Here is a 19,125-nt window from a genome sequence, read left to right on the forward strand (position 1 = left end):
CTGGCTGCATCACATTTGTCATCTTTGCTTAGCCTAACATACATAACCAAACTGCTCACTCGGTGTACAACTAATGAGGTTAACATTACGTTACCCTAAAGTGGTATCGGTGTATTTGCACATGAGAAGGTCGACGCATCTCTAAACATAATGTTCAGCCCTCCTTTCTACCCTCATCAAAATTTCAGTACAGCCCTGCTTTTATTCAAAGTTTAGCCTCGGTTGCATTGTGAACCAGATAAATTCAAGAACATGGTTTATTCACAGTCTACAGTTTCAAGATGTGCTATATAGCAAACCTCCCCTTCATAGAATCTCAGTTTTTTGATGCACTAAAGCCAGACTGTGGTAGAAACTCGTGCATTTCTGCAATTATTATTCCATAATCTGGTAATATTCCAGATATCATGGTGCTGTTACATAACACAGCTCAGTATTGGGTGCCTTCTGCTGTCCCAGAGAGATGATTGACAGGATGGTGCAGAGAGCAGGCCAGTTTTCACCCAACACTTCTGGACACAAAAACACCCTATTACAGATGCAAGACTGACAAGGAGCCCTGCAGAGCTCTGTTTTATAATCCTATCAATAGCCTGCTTCTGAAAAACAAAATGCTATTAAATGCGATACAACCGAATTAAAATATGACGCGTGCAAGATGTTTTGGCAGAGTGCCTGGTGATACCTTCTGTCACTGCTCGCGTACTGACCCACGGACCAGCCAGGTCATTAGCTGACTACAACTGACACGAGAGCGCAGAAGTCAAGAGACTCTTCAGAGGAGAGTGATTCCTCTGGGCCATTATTAACCCATTAGATAATTAGCTTGCTCCAACAGACATGACTCAGCTGACAGCTCAGTCCTGTAAACATGACAACATCATCACGGGGACGACCTATGGGAGAAGTCTCCAGGTCACACAGCAACAATAAGTTATCAAAACTGAAGCTGCTTGTTTGTCCAGAACACACATGCCCCGATCATCCTTGTTAGGTTAGCATTTTCTCAGACTGAAACGCCACACTCACTCTCATGTTTGTGTGAGAGCGTGACACATGCAATTTTCACTCGCATGAGCATACTCACATACCTATTACACTTCTGCTTTAAACATGAATTGCCCTGAGCCTTTAGTAGTCAAATTGTTGGTGGAGCAGATTCACAGACTCCTGCTTTAACAACTTAAAGGGGACACCGATATAGAACGCATGCATTCAGTTGTGTACAAGTGGAAAAAAAACATTTCGCTTTGTGTGACAAGAGAGTAAAGTAGCTAAATGTCACCTTCATTATCAAAAGAGGCAAAACAAGAGGACAATTAAAATTTGAGGGGGGAAAAAAATAAAAAAAACAACCTGGAGCCGACTAGAAAGCGAAAAGAGGTCAGATGTGTTTGAATTGCACGGTACTAAAGACTGCTCTGTGCAGGTGCTCGTGCCTCTCCTCTGCGCTGCGTTGTTTGCTGGCAAGCGAGAAGCAAAGTGAGGTCAGTTTCCATTATGCACAGTCGCATAATCCCCGCTTGTGTAATTCCCTTTTAAAAAGCCTCCTTCTGGTGTTTCCCAGGAGTTGACGAACCAGCAATCCAACGTGGACGGGCCTTTACTCACTGGCAGCTTCACCCGTCATGTTCCCGCCAAATTTCCTGCCTCTAAATTATTGTGCCAGCAGGAGAACTCAGATTCTTCTCACTAGCAAACATTTGCACTAAAAGGGACCGCTGCAGCTTTTACACGGTGACGCTGCTGCTTCTTAGCAATATAGATTCAGTCACAGCTCCCCCTCACCAACCCCTGCTTTTCATCCCTAGCGTGAAACATGTGTGGCCAGTGTCCGTGAGCAGATTAGTGCCATATCTAAAATAACTATAATCCAACCCATTCTGAACCTTTTTCTTTGTTGTTCACTTCTACTTTTGTGCTGCCATCTGCTTCTACCAGGACAATCACGCCACTCAAGAGTTAGTTCTCAATAAAGGGCATTAGCAGCATGTTTATTAAAGCCAAATTATTACTCCTAGAGAACATCAGCTATGCTTTTCTGCTCCCTCTCCCATTTTGTGCGCTCTAAAGTTGGCATAAGCACTCGGAAACGGGATACAGATGAGTGTATAACCCAATTCTTTTTCTCCCACCACCAAGTCGACCTTAAGCCATTTTTCAGGCAACGCATTACTGATCACGTTTCTTATAACAGCCCGAAAGAGCTCATAAAACATTTAAATCCTGAAATAAACCAGTCATTCATTTCTTCATACGTGGGTGAGAAATAGGAGAGCATTTGTTTCATTTGTCATGGGACAGCTACAGGAAATACTCAAGATCTGCATGTGATAGCTGGAACATTATTCACATGTTGTTTCAGACACCGAGTCATTTGGTCATTTGGTTCTTTGTGGCTTGGACGGATGCTTTCTAATCAAGATTGGACCCAGAAAGCAGTTTGGACAGCACCTTGTATTTGCCTGGAGTTATAATTGAACGCCTAATAAAACAAGCACTTGTGCTGCCTTAGCAGCACTTGGGACAAGCAAAAGCAGCATTAGCACCCTGTGAAGCACAGTGATCACAGAATTAATGAGGAAAAGGCAAAGACCAAAAATGGCCGAGAGAGAGAGTAATCCAAGCAGCCCACCAACAGATCTTCAACTGAACAGAGTATCATCTGTTCCACAATACCAGCATAAAGCAGAAGCCTACAGATATAATAAAAAGTACCAGTCCTGGCTCCAGTACAAGCACTGGTCCACTGCTGGATCAGCAGTCCTGAAAAACACATCTGCGGGGAATAGGCAGAAATTCAAAGATCTGACACCAACACATGCTTCCCTTATTGGGAGACTGGTATAAGGCCATCATTTAAGAGATTCCTCACCAAGACGGCACTATGGAAACTCAACCTGACAAGTGCAACAAAACCAAGGGTTATTCAATTTCAGTCAAATTAATAAATAGGACTTTTTTCCCCTAGCATTCGTTATTTGAAGGGGTCATTTTAAATTCTATTATCAAGCCATTTTTAGCCTCGTCCTTCATATTTTTAAGGATACATACCTGGTACTATGACTCTGACATGACAGGCCTGTCGAAACCACAGTTTTAATGGTAGGGGATTGATGTTTGCTTTACAGCCTTTAACATGAAAAAGGCACCCTGAATGGTTGCAGATGTTAAAGCTTGGATATGGAGGGGGGAAAAAAAATTGCAGTATGAGACGTTGGAATGTTTTTGTTTAAGAAAATTAACAGTATTGACCTGAAATTTTGCACAAATCCTATTAAGGCGGCAAATCCAAGATTGTCAGGTAAGACGCATGTGATGGAGTAATGTGGACTGATCCAAGTTAATTGTTGTCAATCCCCTGAATTTAAAACATTATAGGTTTATCTACTACTAAAAAAGCAACCCATTTACTACATACAATCATTTGCTTGCATTTCTCCATTTTTTTTAGCCATGTTTGTACTGAATGTATACTATATAGTATATATAGCATGCATAGTGAAAAGTGGGTGACCCTTTCGGGATCATCTATACGTGCGCAGGTTTCTCTTAAAGTTAGAGAGATCATCTCCACATTAAATAATTATCACACTAGTTGCAGTGAAAATTGGATAATGAATCTGAAACCCTCAACAAAACCTAATTGGTATCATAAGGGAGGAAACCTGGAGTGTAATCAGTGAGACAAGACTTCAAATGTGGGTTAGAGCTACACTGACAGACATTTGAGCTTGCTTACAAAAAGCTTATGCTCTGATCAAGACAAATTATTTACATCAAGCTGAAACGGGTTACAAAGGAATCCCAAGAGTTTTGATACTCATCAGGACACAAAACACTGTCTATAAATGGAGAGTTTAGTAGGAAGAAATCAATGGAGTTTGTCACCACCTCTGAGCTTGCAGTCATCCATACAAATGTCATAGTCAAGGTTGCATGGGTACCACAGAGCATCTTGATTCATGTGGAACAGGGTTGAACAGCTCGGGATGAGCTTGCAGCCTAAGAACCTTCTGAAATTTTATCCCAGAGTGCTGCACATGTTTAGCTTTGTGTAAAGTCTGCCCGGCTACAGTTAGGACCACACTGCCCACAACCTCGGAGCAACCCGTCAGCCAGGGTGGTCTGAAGTTTAGCAGCTATGACAGGATTATTCACGAGACAAAGACTCAAGAACAAAGAGTCATATGATCAGCTTACACTAACGAGGCAGAACACTGGTGGGATAATAGGGAGGGGGACTCCAGCCGATGAGAAATGTGTGGAATGTCAAATCCAGTCAGGTGCCTCCAGTGTGGAAGTCATTGGGAAAAACAAAAAAGGCAAAAGAAAGACTTCCAACATTATTTAGCACTTTTAACCACAGCGAACTGTCTGGTATTGTGACTGGTGCAAAAACGTTTGTTTACATCTAAAAATTGCAGGTTGCAACACTAATGATTTGAATAATCTCTGAGGGATTCTGCCTGCTGCGACCGGTAATGAAGTAATAGCCTGTTAGCTCTGACTGGATCACTTGTGATGCAGTAGAGTAAAGAGCGTACATCACACTTGAAATTACTTCCAAATTGTCTATGCCCTAGTGTCACAACTTCTGTGCATCAAATACACAAAACAAAGACAAAAGCCAGTATGTAGCAAAGCAATTACTTTCAGGGCTGTAAAATCCAACAACTGCATTTCCAGACATTTGAGAGTTTAGTAATGGAAAGCGCAGCTAGTCCCCAAATCCTGCCCAGCCAGTTAATCACAGCTCCGTAAGTGTATATATGCAACAAATGGCCAAAAGGGACCAAGCCTTTGTAACCCTGGCGGGCTTTGATGGCTCCCCTCTTCCCACTGACTCATTCAGAATCACAGAGCGCTCATATGAGTCAGTGTTTGGGAAAAGCAAACTAGTCAGGACAGAGGCAATTCAAATGGCATGGAAATAAATAAACAAATGCACCATTTCGTGACATTGCCATCACTGTTTATGCACCGTTTAAAAATCAATAACTTCGTGGTAAAAAACAGTAAGTCTTTTTTTGCAGCACGATGCAGATCTCAGCAGAGAGTCAGCATATACTCCAGTGTATCTAAAGAGAGTGCTGCTTCCTTTAAGTATACCTAGGATGCTGTAAGCTAATCAATACCCGACCCTTTTAATAGCCCTTTTGTTGCTTATTACTGCGCAAGTGATCTAAACCGCATCCGAATAAAAACCCAGCAGAGATGTGAATTAAAAGCAGAAAATCAGCTGAGAAATACCACAACTCCCTGATGTCTTCATACTAATCTATTGATATATTAGGTGCTGTAAAGCCCGTTTACAACATCTGAGCTGCAACAGAACTATCAGCCTCAAGGATGTAAATGTTGAACTTCAAAAGAATTAATTTGCAGTTTCACCATTTGAATAAAGACTCGCTTGTCAAGATCTCACTGTGTTCATAAATGAAGCCAAACAATATAACTGGCAAAAGAAAAAAGAAAAAAAGAAGTGTTATCTTGTTATTAGGTGATGAATTCACTGTTCATAATTGCAACAAGATATCCAACAGTTGGCCATTTAGGCATTCAGCAGATCTGGCGTAACATTATGATTCAGATGCAGTTGTGTTTATCTCTGAGGAAACTACAAGGCTCCTCATCTTCTACATGTCCATCCATACATGTCCAAGTTCTTTGAGAACTTTCTGTCTCAAAGAACAGAAAGTTCTTTGAGACTTTGTTCTCAAAGAACTTCCTGCTTTGACTGAAGATCATGAAAACATTGCTGTCAATATATTAAGAGGGAAAAAAATATAATGAATTGTTAAGGAGAAACATTAATTTCAAGATGATGTACCTGGCGCTGAACAGTTCTTCTCCTCAGTTTCATTTTCTGGTACTGAAGCCATTAGCCGTCTCCCCCAGATTTCATGGTCGGGATGTCCCTCCACAATCATCCCATGGCCTGAAACAGTATTGAAACAGCTTTGATTATCACATATTAACATAATATAATAATAACAACACTTTATTTAAATCCTCTTTGATCAAGACCTTAAAACTCCCTTATATACATTTCAAATATGCAACAAAACCCAACATGGCTGCTGTTACACAAAGTATGAGCCATGACCCAAAACACCCATGATCTGAATTATGCGCAATCTCCCGAAAGAAGGTTGCTTTTCTTTAATCCCTTAAAAGTTTTTATTCATGTATAAATGACATGTTCATCCAGCAGCAGCCGCCGCAGGAGGAATAGCGCATCAAAATGCAGCTGTGCCATTATACTTTGGGGGTGGAGAGTGTAATTTTTCATTAAACTGCTCTTAAGCCTCTAATGAGAACAGAGGAGAGAAAAAAAAAAAAGAAAAAAAAAAAACAGCAGTCACAAATCTATTATGTAAAAATCATAACAACGAGCTTACCAGTGCTTTAAAATTGCAGCTTTCATAAAATGGTGAAGTGAGAAAGTGGTAACTGACGACATGATGATTAAGTAGTTCTACTGTTACACGATTATGAGCAGATTACTAAAAATACCACAAGGAGTAATGTCTGCATTCATTCATACCGGTAGTTTGTCAACGGACCTCCTCTGAGTGCTTTTAGAGTAATAGATCACACAATGACTGGGACAGGGTCTATACAGCAGCACATTCACATGATCTCCATGACCAAAGTCTAATTACTGATCTTTGACACTGAGCAAGTAACATTTAAGATAAAGGAGAGAACATAGTGCTTTTAGCTTTAAACAAACTGCATGTGTACTAAGCCCCGCTAACTTTTTTTTTTTTAACTGAAAGTCCACAAAGTGCTAAAAATAACACTGATTAACAGATTTACACAGCTGCAGATAATTACTCCATTTGCCTTTTTATTAGATTAAAACAAATTAGAGACCACACAATGCACTACTCAGATCTGATTATCAAACCTATTCATCCACCAATCCATCTTCTTATCCAATTAAACGTTAGGTGGTTCTAAAACATCTGAACTGCGACAAGGTGACAGGTGGGTCTACCACATGGTTTAAAGAATCAACCATTCACACTCCTGCTGGAAATTTGGAATCACAAAATAACCTAATATACATGTCTCAAATTTCTGGGAGGAAACCCATGCAAGCATTGGGAGAACCATGCAAAAGGCAGAAAAGCCCCTGAGACTGAAACCCCGGATGGTCTTACTGTGTGGTGACAATGCTAACCACTAGCAGCTAATCATTTCAACTAGTGATTAGCCACTAGTGCTGAATGTTCATAATAGCGACCCACACTTTAAGGAAGAGGTCAAGTATTAAACTGTTATAGATTTTAACATGAGGGTGCATATGTTAATGTAAACCATGTAAATGTTAGCCAACGGTTACCTGACAGCCATATTAGCAGTCTGTTATGGTTAGCGTGGCAGCTAATGGCTTATAAAACAACAGTATGGGAGAATAGTTGTTTTCCCCCATGGTGTTGAAATGGTACACGGTATTTTTCCTGTGTTTCAGTATTTAGTATGAAATTCTAGTATTATGATAACTAGTTTGCACCATCCATTTAGCCCATATTTTAAAGCTAAAGGCCACTGAAGTACTGCTGAGCCAAGAACAACTGCATCAGTAGTTAGTTTCAACCCAAGAGCAGTTAAGCTTTTCACATTTTCCTACCACAACCCTCTTCCAATTGCCATTATAAAACAGTTCTACCTGGCTAAATTGTATTTCCAATGTAGTGATACAGATTTGCCACTTTCAATCCAGTAGAGTTAGACAGCCTGAAGATCTGCAGGCACTTGACAAACAGACTGTACACAAAGCAACTGCAGCTGCTTCCTACAGTTCTCCAATCCAAAAGACCAAAACCCTCCAGTCACTGCTCCAACCTGTTCCTTCTCACTAACCAGCTTGGTTACACTCCCCTTCTGCCTCTCCCCTTGTTGCTTGATTTCTTTTCAAGCAATGCTCGCATTAAAATAAATATGCTCCAATTTGATATCAGGGTAGAACATGAAGAGTCTAAAGTTTGCAGACACTAAACTTTTTAATGCTGTATCAATGAATAGGCTGAACTTTCAGATTTACACAAACTCCAGTAGACCTGAAGGATTAAACCCTTTAGAAATTTATGCATAAGATTTAAATACAATTTGCAGTTTCATTTGTGTAGAATCACTTAACCACAACTATTAAGTCTTACAACCAATGATTCTTGGAAGCCTAAACAAGATAACTGCATGTATGTGCATGTGCACAAGCAGTTTGACATGCTTTCTCAGTGCCAAGCATCTGAAAAGAAGGAAACAGTGGAGACATGATTCTATCAGTACTTCTAGGCAGGCTGGGGATAAAATAAGGATGCAAGCTTTTGTTTTGCACAACATTGCTGGCTTATTCGCCTTCTCCCAGTTGACCTGTTTTGATTAATTGTCTTATTCTCTGTGTTTAAGTCTTCATGTTCTGGCATTCTGAAGCTCTTAAAGGTTGGCAATACCCCCCGATTAATCCTTGTTAGTTTGTTAGGAGGAAATGTCATGAATTCAAGAGGCTGATTAGAAATTGGTTGACAGGGAAATGAGCCAGTAATTACTTCATTTGTCTTTGTAGGTCTGAGATCAATAAGGAAGCATTTTTACTTATTTAAACAGCTCAAACTGCTAAAAAATTAGCTTTTTGCAATTTATTTTAAATACAATTCCACCTGTTCCTTCTCAAAACTTTAAAGTTGATCACTTTGATGGTAACATGCAAGTCAAGAAATACATTTGCAGTTCAGTATAACAGTTTGTCACATTATTCGGGCACTACACCAAACTAATGTTTGATTCCAGTTTCTTTTACATTTACAGGGTCAAGAGGTCAACGAATCTTGAGTGGCTAAAAGAGGATTTAACATTAGAGCTGCTAGAAGTCCATTAATCAATTAGTTAGCCATTACCCAGAAAGCATTCCAGCCGTGAGCGATTGTTATTTAGGAATCCAATCAAGATGTTGTGATATGATATAAAATTTTTATCAATTATCAGTAGTGGCCTTGGACTCTGTACACTGGGTTTGTAGAGTTTGACTAAATGAGTAGTGGGTGTAGAAATAACCATGCCACTACTGATAAAGTGTCAAATGAACCAAAGACAACATTTAAGTAAGAAAATACATCGCTGGCTGCAGTAGTAAATGAGGGGAGCAAAGAAGGAAGTTAGGGGATATAAAATGACTGCGGTGGATGAACTCAGCCACAAAACATCCAATGCTAACACAAGAGGCTGCAGTTTGAGTTTTCTTGTGTTTTATTTTTTTTAAACAAATAGTCCACAATGGGTGTCTTAATGACAGTCCCCACCCACATTTATCATGTCTACCAGGAAAATCAATAACCTTAAAAATAACTAATTTTAACTCCAACTATGATCTTTCCCTACCACGTTCTTTTGTCTCCAAATATTACCCTCCCCAAATCAGTTGCACAACATGAAACTGTTGATTTATTTTCCTTAAAATCAATTTATCAGATTGAGAGGGTTAGCAGACCTGAGACAAACACGTTATGTTGGATAACATATGAAAAAGCACATCTGTCATTCTGTGCACGTACATATAACATGTAAATTAAGGATGTCACAATCATTATAATAGGTTCAGAAAATTCAAGAAAATAGTAGCAATAAGGTTATCAGCCAAAATGTTTCTATAACTTGTTTCCTATTGTAACTGAACTTAAAATGTAGTGTAGCATACAAACAGTACAACTGCCATTACTGCATCACTGCGTTGATATTCCATTTTTTAAAACCATGTGTATTGTCAATACAGATGCATTGTGATCGGTACTGTAAAGTGAACTCAGATTTATAAAATTATTCTCTAAAATTAGGACATCCAGCTACTTTAGGCAAAACCCAAATGGATACAATTGAATTAAAAAAGATCATAACTTCACTTCTAGCCGAGCACGCAGACAATAATAGCACTGTGGTAATGTCCTCTATCCAGGCAGATCGACCAAGGACAGTCATCCATCAAGCTCATCATGCTTATGGTTATTCACATTCCTTTAGTCAAAAATGTCTCCAGGTCATTTACACCCACACACAGACACAAACACGGCCAGCACAATCAGCCCCTCTGCAGCTACCTATCAGAGCTCAGCCCTGCCCTGCTTCTCAAAACACCTGCTCTACTCGCCCACGTGAGGCTTCTTCACACATACACACCCCCCGATCAGCATGCATGACAACATGTTGCGCCCCACCCCTCTTCATGAAGATGTAACTCATGAGTAGTACATCAAATCCCATCCATCTGGAGCATTCAGCATTTCATCACTCTCCTATACTGCCATCAATCAAATGGATGGCAAGCACAGAGCACAGACTTTCCTGTGACATGAGACATGCTGGTCCCTGTTGTGATTGTTGAAATATGAGAAAGGGCACAGCTATTGAATTATAGAGATTTAGTTATGCTGAGCTTTGGGTCTCCTCACTCTAAAAGGAAATTTCTTTTTCCTACCCCTCTTTCATCAAGCATGTCACCTTGAAATTCCACTATCCACCACCACCAAGGCTGCAGCTGCTTGTCAAAACGGCTGAAACCCAAGAGGAAGCCTGCTGTCAAATGCCTTCATGTGGACAGTTAGTGTAGGTCAGGCAAACTTGATTAAATGAAAAGAGGGGAAGCCACTGGTGACCAAAGGGAGCTTACTTTGTCTCCCAGAGCCTGTCTTTCGAGATAAGAGATTTGCACCAGCCTGTATGATATCGCTCCAGAATAATCTTTTAAGCCTCTTGTTGTTTTTAACGTAATTAATAAAACTCCCTGATATGTCTTTAGGGATCCAAAGCCAGGCAGGAGCTGTGGTGACTTTACAGCTGCTTTCAGCACTGGGAATTACTAAGTGGTTTCAGATGGACAGATCTCACGACAGGATCTGGCGCTGAGGCTTACAGCGTTAGAAGCACACCAATCCCGCTTCTTTCATGTGAAAAGTCCTGAATGGAGCACCAAGTCTCCTTAGCGATAAAAAATGCTAACAAAATCCCCTTTGGCACTGAATGCAGGCTCGATGTTCCCTCCTTATGAACAGTACTGGCCTGGAGGTGTGTTCCCATCTAGTTAACCCATGATCCCAGTGGTGTGTCGGATATTCTTCACCAGTAAAATGTCAAGGTTGGCGGTTAGATTACATAACCGTGTGTGTGGCTGTGTGGGATGCTGTGCGCGTCAGTGTTTGCGCGGAGTTTTGACATGTGTGAATGGGAGGGCATGTAGCTTGGAGTCTGTGTTTGCGTCGCACAAAAATCAGCCATCTAAATGGTTTGTTTCAGCAACACTTCGGATTTTAACTATGAATATTGTAACATCCGGCAAGATAACGCATCCCCGGTGTTTACCCTCCACCCCTCCCCTCCAAGTCATAATCAGTGGCCTCTGCGTAAAAATCGGCATCCCTCGATCGCCATGTGGAACCTGGGAGCGTAATGATGCTCGTGATCCGGTGTGAGCAATGGTGTGTGAAGCCCAGGGGCAGACGTGATAATGCCAGCGTTAACGGCGATCCTGAGCGCTAATGTAGTGTGATCGACAATACATCTGGCACCAGAAGACAAAAAAAAGGAGGGTGGGAGGATTTTGTGAGAACAAAGGGCAAACAAACGTAAATGCAAAAAGCGATCATACCTGGGTCGGAATGTTTTCTTTCTGAAGTGTGCACGTTAAGCACGGAGTGCGCGTGTGCCGTAATTATGAGCCTGGCTTTCAATTTCAAAAACGTGCCGATGCCACGGCGCGCACACTGCGGCATATACTGTCAAACAGACGCGTGTATACGCCTGAACAGATTCTCTTTTTTTCTTAAATGCCCCGCAATTATATTTACAGCTGACTTTCTAGGGAGTGTGATGGGTCAGTAACAGCAGATGCTAAATTCTTTTTCAATGGAAACTATACGGGTATGAATGAATGAATGAATGAATAAATAAATGACAAAGGCACCAAAAACGCATTTGGTGTCTGAAAAAAAAAAAAATTACATATTTTGATCTAATGCCCTTGCTACTGAAGCCTGATGGTGCTCATGTGACAGATCTTCGGGCTGCATGATTACACTGCAGATCTGTGAGCAGCTCTGCTCCGTCCTCTGTTCTCTACACCCCGGTGGATCCCTTCACACTCACCTGTCTTGGTCAATAGTGCCGACATGCTCCACGCTACGAACAGGACACTGCAGATAAAGCAGACCTGCACGAATAACATCTCCCTCCTCTTGCGAACTTTAAATATCTTCGCAATTATTGTCTTTTTTGAGGGGGTCGCGGTGTCAGTGTCGTGCTGCTCCATGCTTCGCACCTCGGCCGGCGGCCACTTTTTGCGTCCTTGAGCCGAAGAAACTGCCACCTCGCTTGCCTCTTCACACGGAACACAACCGGGATGTGACCCTCATTTCAAGCCGTCCAGTGCGCAGATGGAGAGTAGTAAAGCGGACAGTTTTTCCCCCCCTTCTTGTCTCCGATGCTGAGATGATGCCGTTCAGCTGCCCGGGACTGGTGACTGGGCAATGACAAGGCGGTCAAATTCCGATAGGTCTCCAAATCAGTTCAGTGGCGCCCCTGAATTCGGATTCTGCTAAAGAACGTGTGTCGGTTGGGTTCCTATTGCAACCTGCATCCTGTCCCGTGGAGAGAGAAAAAAAAAATCAGCTGCAATTGCTATTATCTATCCGTGGCAGCCTGTAGTTTCTGTGTTTAGCATAAAATGCGTCAGTGTTCAGTCACAAACGTGGAATCGCTCAGCTGCGCCGTTTTGCAAATCACACGCACCTGCGCCTGTTAAGTGAAAGCAATCCGTGTTCATCAAGGTTAATTGTTAAATTCAGGCAGCAGTCGTGCCGCTCGCCTCGCTTGGGCGCCTCCCCCTCCGCATGAAGTCCTCCTCAGTGCAGGAAAACCGTGCTGATAATGAGAGAGGACCATCAGCTTCCCTCCTACTCTGTGCCCTTCATCCCCTACATTGAAACTGGGCTCCTTTAACTTTCCTGAGTACTGCATGTGTAAACAGCCAGTGGGGGGGAAAATATCCTCCTCCTTCTTTCTCTTCACTGTCCACTTTAGAAACAACGGCGAGCTGCTGATTTATCACACGGGACTCCAAACTCACGCGATCTCTTACATTATTTGACCGTCGAGTAGGCAAGCCCGGTCATGCTGTTTAAAAGAAAGCCTACACAGAAACCAAATGTAATATCTTCTGGGTCCCTGGCACAGCCCCTTTAATAACTGCCCTGCAAGTCACCTGCTGTCCTCATTTTGACACCATCCTGAATAAGTGAGGTGATGGATCTTCTGCTTCTTTCTCTCAAACATCCACAAATACAGAATAAATTCTCATTTTTTAAACTTGCTTTTGTGCCAAAAAAAATAACATAATGGCTTTTGCTTCTCATAAATAAGGGAGCATTCACATGTAAAGCACTGTGTGTAAGTATTGAGCTACCCCTCGTTTCTTTATATTTTATTAAAAGAATGGGAAATAGGTGAAGGATTTTCTTGAAATGTGTAAATATACATGAAAATACAGTATATATAAGAAAACGCAGCCTGAACTCTTGTAGGCAGGCTTTCTTTAGGTATTCTTTGGGAATAGTTCCAGGCTTCTTGAGGGACATTTCAAAGCTCTTCTTTACCTTTTGTTCTGTCTAGATGTAGCAGCCAGTAGCTCAGGAGGTATAGCAGGTACGACCTGCAAACCAGCAAAATTACTAACCGTGAGGTTTGTGGTTTTATCCCTAGCATACAAAAAATACAAAATATACCAAAAATTAAACTAAATTACAAATTTGGGAGTGAACTGGAATTCAGCTTACAGTGAAGGCAAGGACAAGGCGTAAAGCACTCACTGAAGATCCTTGCTCTTTGATAGTTAGCAGTCTTGCATATAGGGCATCTGTGTTGACTCTAAAGCATACAGCGCTTTAGAGATTTAAAGCTAAAGGTATTTAATGCTGTGGTTAGGATAGTGCACCAAATTATTATCCAGATATTATACCTTATGCTCATCTACTGTTGTCTCACGCAGCTCAAAGAAAAGTGAAATTCAAAGTTATTGGCTCAAAAGTTTAAACTCTCATTAATATATTCAACTTTGAGGTTGTGCTGGTGAGCCACCCTGCTGTTTGCACTAATGAAGAGCCTTCCAGTTGTATTTATAGACTGCTCCTAGAATAATTGAGTCGCTTCCCACAGCTAAATGTTTAATTTACTTTGAATGTGAAGCTGATGATGATTCCATGAACATGTAGAAAAAAATTTTAAATAGACAGCCACACACTTTGGATAATAGTGAAATGATAAAGTCAGTTTAGATGACAAGCTTAGCTTAACATAAAGCCTGAAAGCAGTGAGATACAGCAACCTAGCTCTAGTACATAGTAAATAAAAGGTTAAGCTGTATCTTTAATTAAATGTTGTCACTGTAAAAAGTTATGTACACTGTAAGCTTGGCTAACCCTGGTGGCACAAGCTTTCTTTTTGCCATACAAGCATAAGCGGGGCAACGGTCTTTTTTGCTTGAAAGATAATAAGCACTGTTTCATTAACACTCAAGTGCAACCTTGCCCTCCAATTATAAACAGCACGCTCTTGTTGGAGGACTTGTGAGACTACAGAGCACAGTCTGCTCCAGCTGCTGCCTCCAGGCCTGCTGCAGGTCACCTTAGCTGCCAAGATAACAGACAGGAAAGCTGCTGCACTCTCAAAGCCATCAAAATGCACAGGTTGACAGGGCTGAAACAGCATGTCAACTTTTTACCATCACCACGGCTGCCCACTTAAGCAAAAAACTGAGCCACATGTAAGAGTCAAAGACCTCGCAGTCAGGCACAATCTCCAGCAGACCAGGGTTATGTAAGACCAGGACTGTCCTGTCTGTACAGTATGAGGCCATCCTCCAAAAACAATTCCCCTCATCTCCAAGAAGCATCCAAGATGCGCGAAGGGTGCTAGTTAAGCATGAAAGGCGATCGAAGGTTATTAGTTGGGGCGTTCTGAATCTGTTGCCAGGTCTTGTCTTTATCCTGCAGCTTGGGTCTTCTGCATGCACCCATACACATCAACATGTGCGACTCATGCCCATGCCAAGGGATTAGTCCCCTTCAGGCCCCTGCCCGCACAGCAGGCAGGCAATCGGGGAGCAGCGCCAGGGCCTGCTTACAGAGATTTAGCCACTGCTGTACACTCCCTGCCTTGGTGAAACATACATATGGCTTCCTTTGCCTTCTACAGGACCCAGCGATTGCCCCCTGATCTGCAGCAGAGATAATAATGTGTGTGAACTGTGGTTTTAGCCGCGGAGAGATAGTGAAAAATTGGCTTTGATATTAATGCTAGGCGTGTGTCATGTCCTTGCTCTGCAGATCACTAATGACTTGATGTCAAGTGTGTTTACAGTGTTGCACAACAATTGCAGTTTGACTCAGCGTTGCTCATTTAGGCTTCCAACTCCGTTACTGCTGCGATGATTCGTGTGGTTTATTCACTGGTTTGATGCAGTGATTAAATCCGCCCTTTAAGGGCATTACAGCTGAATCACTTTACATCATGTGAACATATTTAATTAGGTCTTCCAATCAAGCACCATCAGCACATGCCAGTTAACCAGTGCATGTTGCATGTCTTTTCTTAAAACTGTCAGAACTGATTTCAGCTCATACTCTTTGTGGTTAACGGGGGAAATTAGGTTTATTCCTATAAAAAATGAGAGTTTTTCTCCTCATAGTCCCAAAGTGTCACTTTGAATTCTTTGGGTTTTTTCTCTCTGACATTGTAGGATTTTTACTTCACAGAGTAAAGGGCTTTGGGATGACTGTTGTAATCTGGCACTATATAAATCAAATTAAACTGAAGAAAATATAACAAATAAACTGAATTGAAGTTACCCTAGTCCCATTATGTCAATTAGGCATGCAGATACACAGGAAGTAGTTTTCAGGTTCAAAGTTAACCTCACCACACGTGAGTTAGAAATGTTCCCACTTATCCTGTTATTAAGCCTTCTTTTATTTTGTTACTTTTTTCTTAGCACTTTAAAGGCAAAAGCAACTTTACTCCTTTGACAAAGAAATACATTTTTTGGCCATTATAATATATTTAAATGCTGTATTGTCGGAGTCTCAGCCAGGTAAGAACAGTATCTTTTACTTGGTAATGTTAGGTATTGTCATCAAACACGACTTGCACGATGGAATCAGTTTAGCTGTCTTTATGACTCTTCTCTACTTGTGTCACAGCATTTCAGAAGTTTTAGCATAAATAAATCAGGACCTTTAAGTTTGTATTCCTATAGGACAGCAAAGTTTAGACTTTTGCTATATTTCTTCTGCACTTTTAATTTACAGTTGCTCTTTGGTTAGGTTTAGTGAACAACACTACTTGGATAGGTTTCAGAAAAGATTATGGTTTAGATCAAAATCTGAAATTTCACATCCTTTTTACATATTAGAAGGCAAAATTCCCTTTCATTTTCTGTGTTATAACGGTGACACCAGCAGAGAACATTTATCTACTGTCTCATACAATTCAGACACTGAGGAACTTTTGTTGAGAATTCATCAGTGTGCTAAAAAATCGCACCAAGTGATCTGTGTAGAGCTTTGAAAAACGAAGTATACCATTAAATAGCTTAGAACCACCTGTAGCAATAATAGCTTGAATTAATCATGGCCACATTGCTGCATCATTTCAGTTCATTGAGGTTTGGAGGCATTCGTTTATGCACAGCGCTACAGCATTTCAGTTAGGTTGTGGTCTGGAGTTTGTGTTTGCTTTCAACAAATATGGTGCAGAATTATGGGTCTGGATGGATATCTCCAAATCAATCTTCCTTTTTATTTTGGTCAAAGACAGTTTTGCAAACCCGGGCTGTGCTGTTCTTTGGCAACCCTTCTGACCGAGTCATACTTTTTCAGTCTTTTTCCAATTGTATTGTCATGAACTTTAACAAGCTAACTTTGGTGGTTGTCATATTTGGACTGAGAATTCAGACACAGCACACCGGCAGCAGTTTTACAGTGATTTACAGTCTTATAGCTTGAACACAACCAGGAACACTGTCAGAGTGGAGAGATGTGGTGAAGGTGAGTTTAGTGAGATCTTGTAATTTTTGTGAACTGTTTCAGTGGCCATACTTGAGCCCTGGAGGAGTAACCGACAGTCAGGCGGAAATCCAAAGCAGCTGGATGAGAAACAGTGACGAGTGGGCAGGCAGGTGAGTAAATGGTAAGCACAGGAATCGACAGAGACTAGCAGTTGCACCACTAGCCACTAGCATGGTGTTCAGCACCATCCAGCTTTTATATATCAGAAGGTTAGTGAGCTAGCTCAGAACAAGTGTGGGAAGAACATGCCGAGCGACTCTGCCCACATGAGGGCCAACATGGAAACAGGAGCCCACAGTTTGTTTTCTTTTTCATTTCATCTTCTTTATTTTATTTATCAGGAGCAGAAAGTTTTATTTTCACATACTTCATAAGTTTTCCAGCTATAGGCTAAATAAAATCACATGTACCCTCCAAATTTTCTTATATATGTATATATATATATATATATATATATATATATATATATATATATATATATATATATACATATATATGTATGATACAAAAAAAGGACAATGCCAGTTGTACTATAAAATAAAGTGCATAGTGTAAATGGTGGACACCATTTGTAAGCTGATAAGCGAATTTGTGCCTGTGTGATGGATCGTGATAACCAGGTGACACTGAGCCAAAGGAAGAAGCTGGACTCCTTCCATTAATGCACTGCTGGCATTGTAACTAATATTTTACCAATCAACTGAAGCTAGTAGACAGATGGATGGAGAAATATCCCAAGCTCTGAACGTTTTTTTTTTCCCTCTGAACCTGAATTATTGCCGAGCTCACTTTAGCCACCGGCTGGTTGTACAGTACAAGCTTGGTGTGCGTGCACACGTACAGAGCCAAATTATCTCTGGAGACCTGCTGATTCTACTTTTTGCGAAAGCTTCTCATCCAGCTGCAGGAAAAATAAAATATTCATCATGAGTGTTGAACATTCGGTGGCTGCACCGCAGGTTTATTTGTATGCCTGTTCAGGTGTGAAGAGTAAACAGGCCAGAGACGAGCAACAGAGAGTCTAATCTGTGTATTCTGGAGGCAGCAGTCATCTTGTGTACTGCTCTCTTCATCTTCGAGGACATGAAAACCCACCCTTAGCGCTTTCGACAACAAAAGGCAGCACTGTCAACCCCAGACAGACAACATCAGTGACAAACATTACAATACACTGCCTTAAAATGGGTGCAATGGGGGACGATAGGACCTAAAACACAGCAAAATGATCAGTTATGTGTATTTCATCCCTGGCGAGAGAAATTAATTTCATTTTCTTTTGAAAACTATTACATAACGAATAATAGGTGTCAAAGTGGTGTACAGTAGGTGGCTTCTGACTTGAGAGTAAAACCTGCACAGAAACTATTTGTCCTGTTAAATAGCAGTAAAGTGCTAGAAGCCAGATTTGCCATCTCCTAGTTTATAGTTTCTCCAATAACAACAAGAGTTTCTTACTGTAAAAAATATTATAGAATATGAGCATTAAAGTACGATACTATTACCTGTTTGTGTTCCATTATACTGTTGTTTTAATGGTCCTATTGTAATCTCTATAAACAGCAAATTGTAAAATGTATCAAAGTAATGTATATTAAATGGTATGTTTAGAAAAATGCTATTCCTAATGCTGCACCATGTCCCTATTTATGCTTCATTGTAAAGACAATGTTACTGTATTTATTATTTAGCCACCCTGAAGATGAACACTGGCTGTAGGTCATAAACCTCCATGATCATGTTGCTAGCTGAACCTTTCTATTTGCCACACAGACACCGGAAACCACAACCTACATCTGTACATACAGAACTGAACATAATCCAAACCACAGTTTTTTTTCTTCACATTACTAAATGATGTGGTTATAATTAATGCAACAGGATTTCATGCAGATGAGCTGCAGCAGACTCAGACTTGTGTGTCTGTCCAGTTGTCAGTGGTGTTCCTCAGGGCTCTGTCTTAGGTCTCCTTATATTTATAATTATTATCTTCTACCTCTAAGTCATATTT

General features: G+C 40.9%; 1 protein-coding gene across 2 annotated transcripts in view; it reads right to left on the bottom strand.

Annotated features, from left to right (window-relative positions):
- slc24a4b (solute carrier family 24 member 4b) overlaps positions 1-13,115 on the bottom strand; it is a 34,857-nt gene extending 21,742 nt beyond the window's left edge. Inside the window, exons 1-3 of one of the 2 annotated variants that reach the window (XM_025899137.1) lie at positions 12,787-13,113; positions 12,145-12,635; positions 5,834-5,941 (exon numbers count right to left, since the gene is read on the bottom strand). In XM_025899137.1, the coding sequence (XP_025754922.1) occupies positions 5,834-5,941; positions 12,145-12,307 (271 nt within the window). In that variant the 5' untranslated portion in view covers positions 12,308-12,635; positions 12,787-13,113. Of the gene's footprint in view, positions 1-5,833; positions 5,942-12,144 lie in introns of both variants that reach the window. The other variant, XM_005475001.4, reaches the window with a different exon arrangement.
- Between the last annotated feature and the right edge of the window lie 6,010 nt (positions 13,116-19,125).

This window comes from Oreochromis niloticus, linkage group LG15 (assembly GCF_001858045.2).
Source record: "Oreochromis niloticus isolate F11D_XX linkage group LG15, O_niloticus_UMD_NMBU, whole genome shotgun sequence".
Lineage (NCBI taxonomy): Eukaryota > Metazoa > Chordata > Actinopteri > Cichliformes > Cichlidae > Oreochromis > Oreochromis niloticus.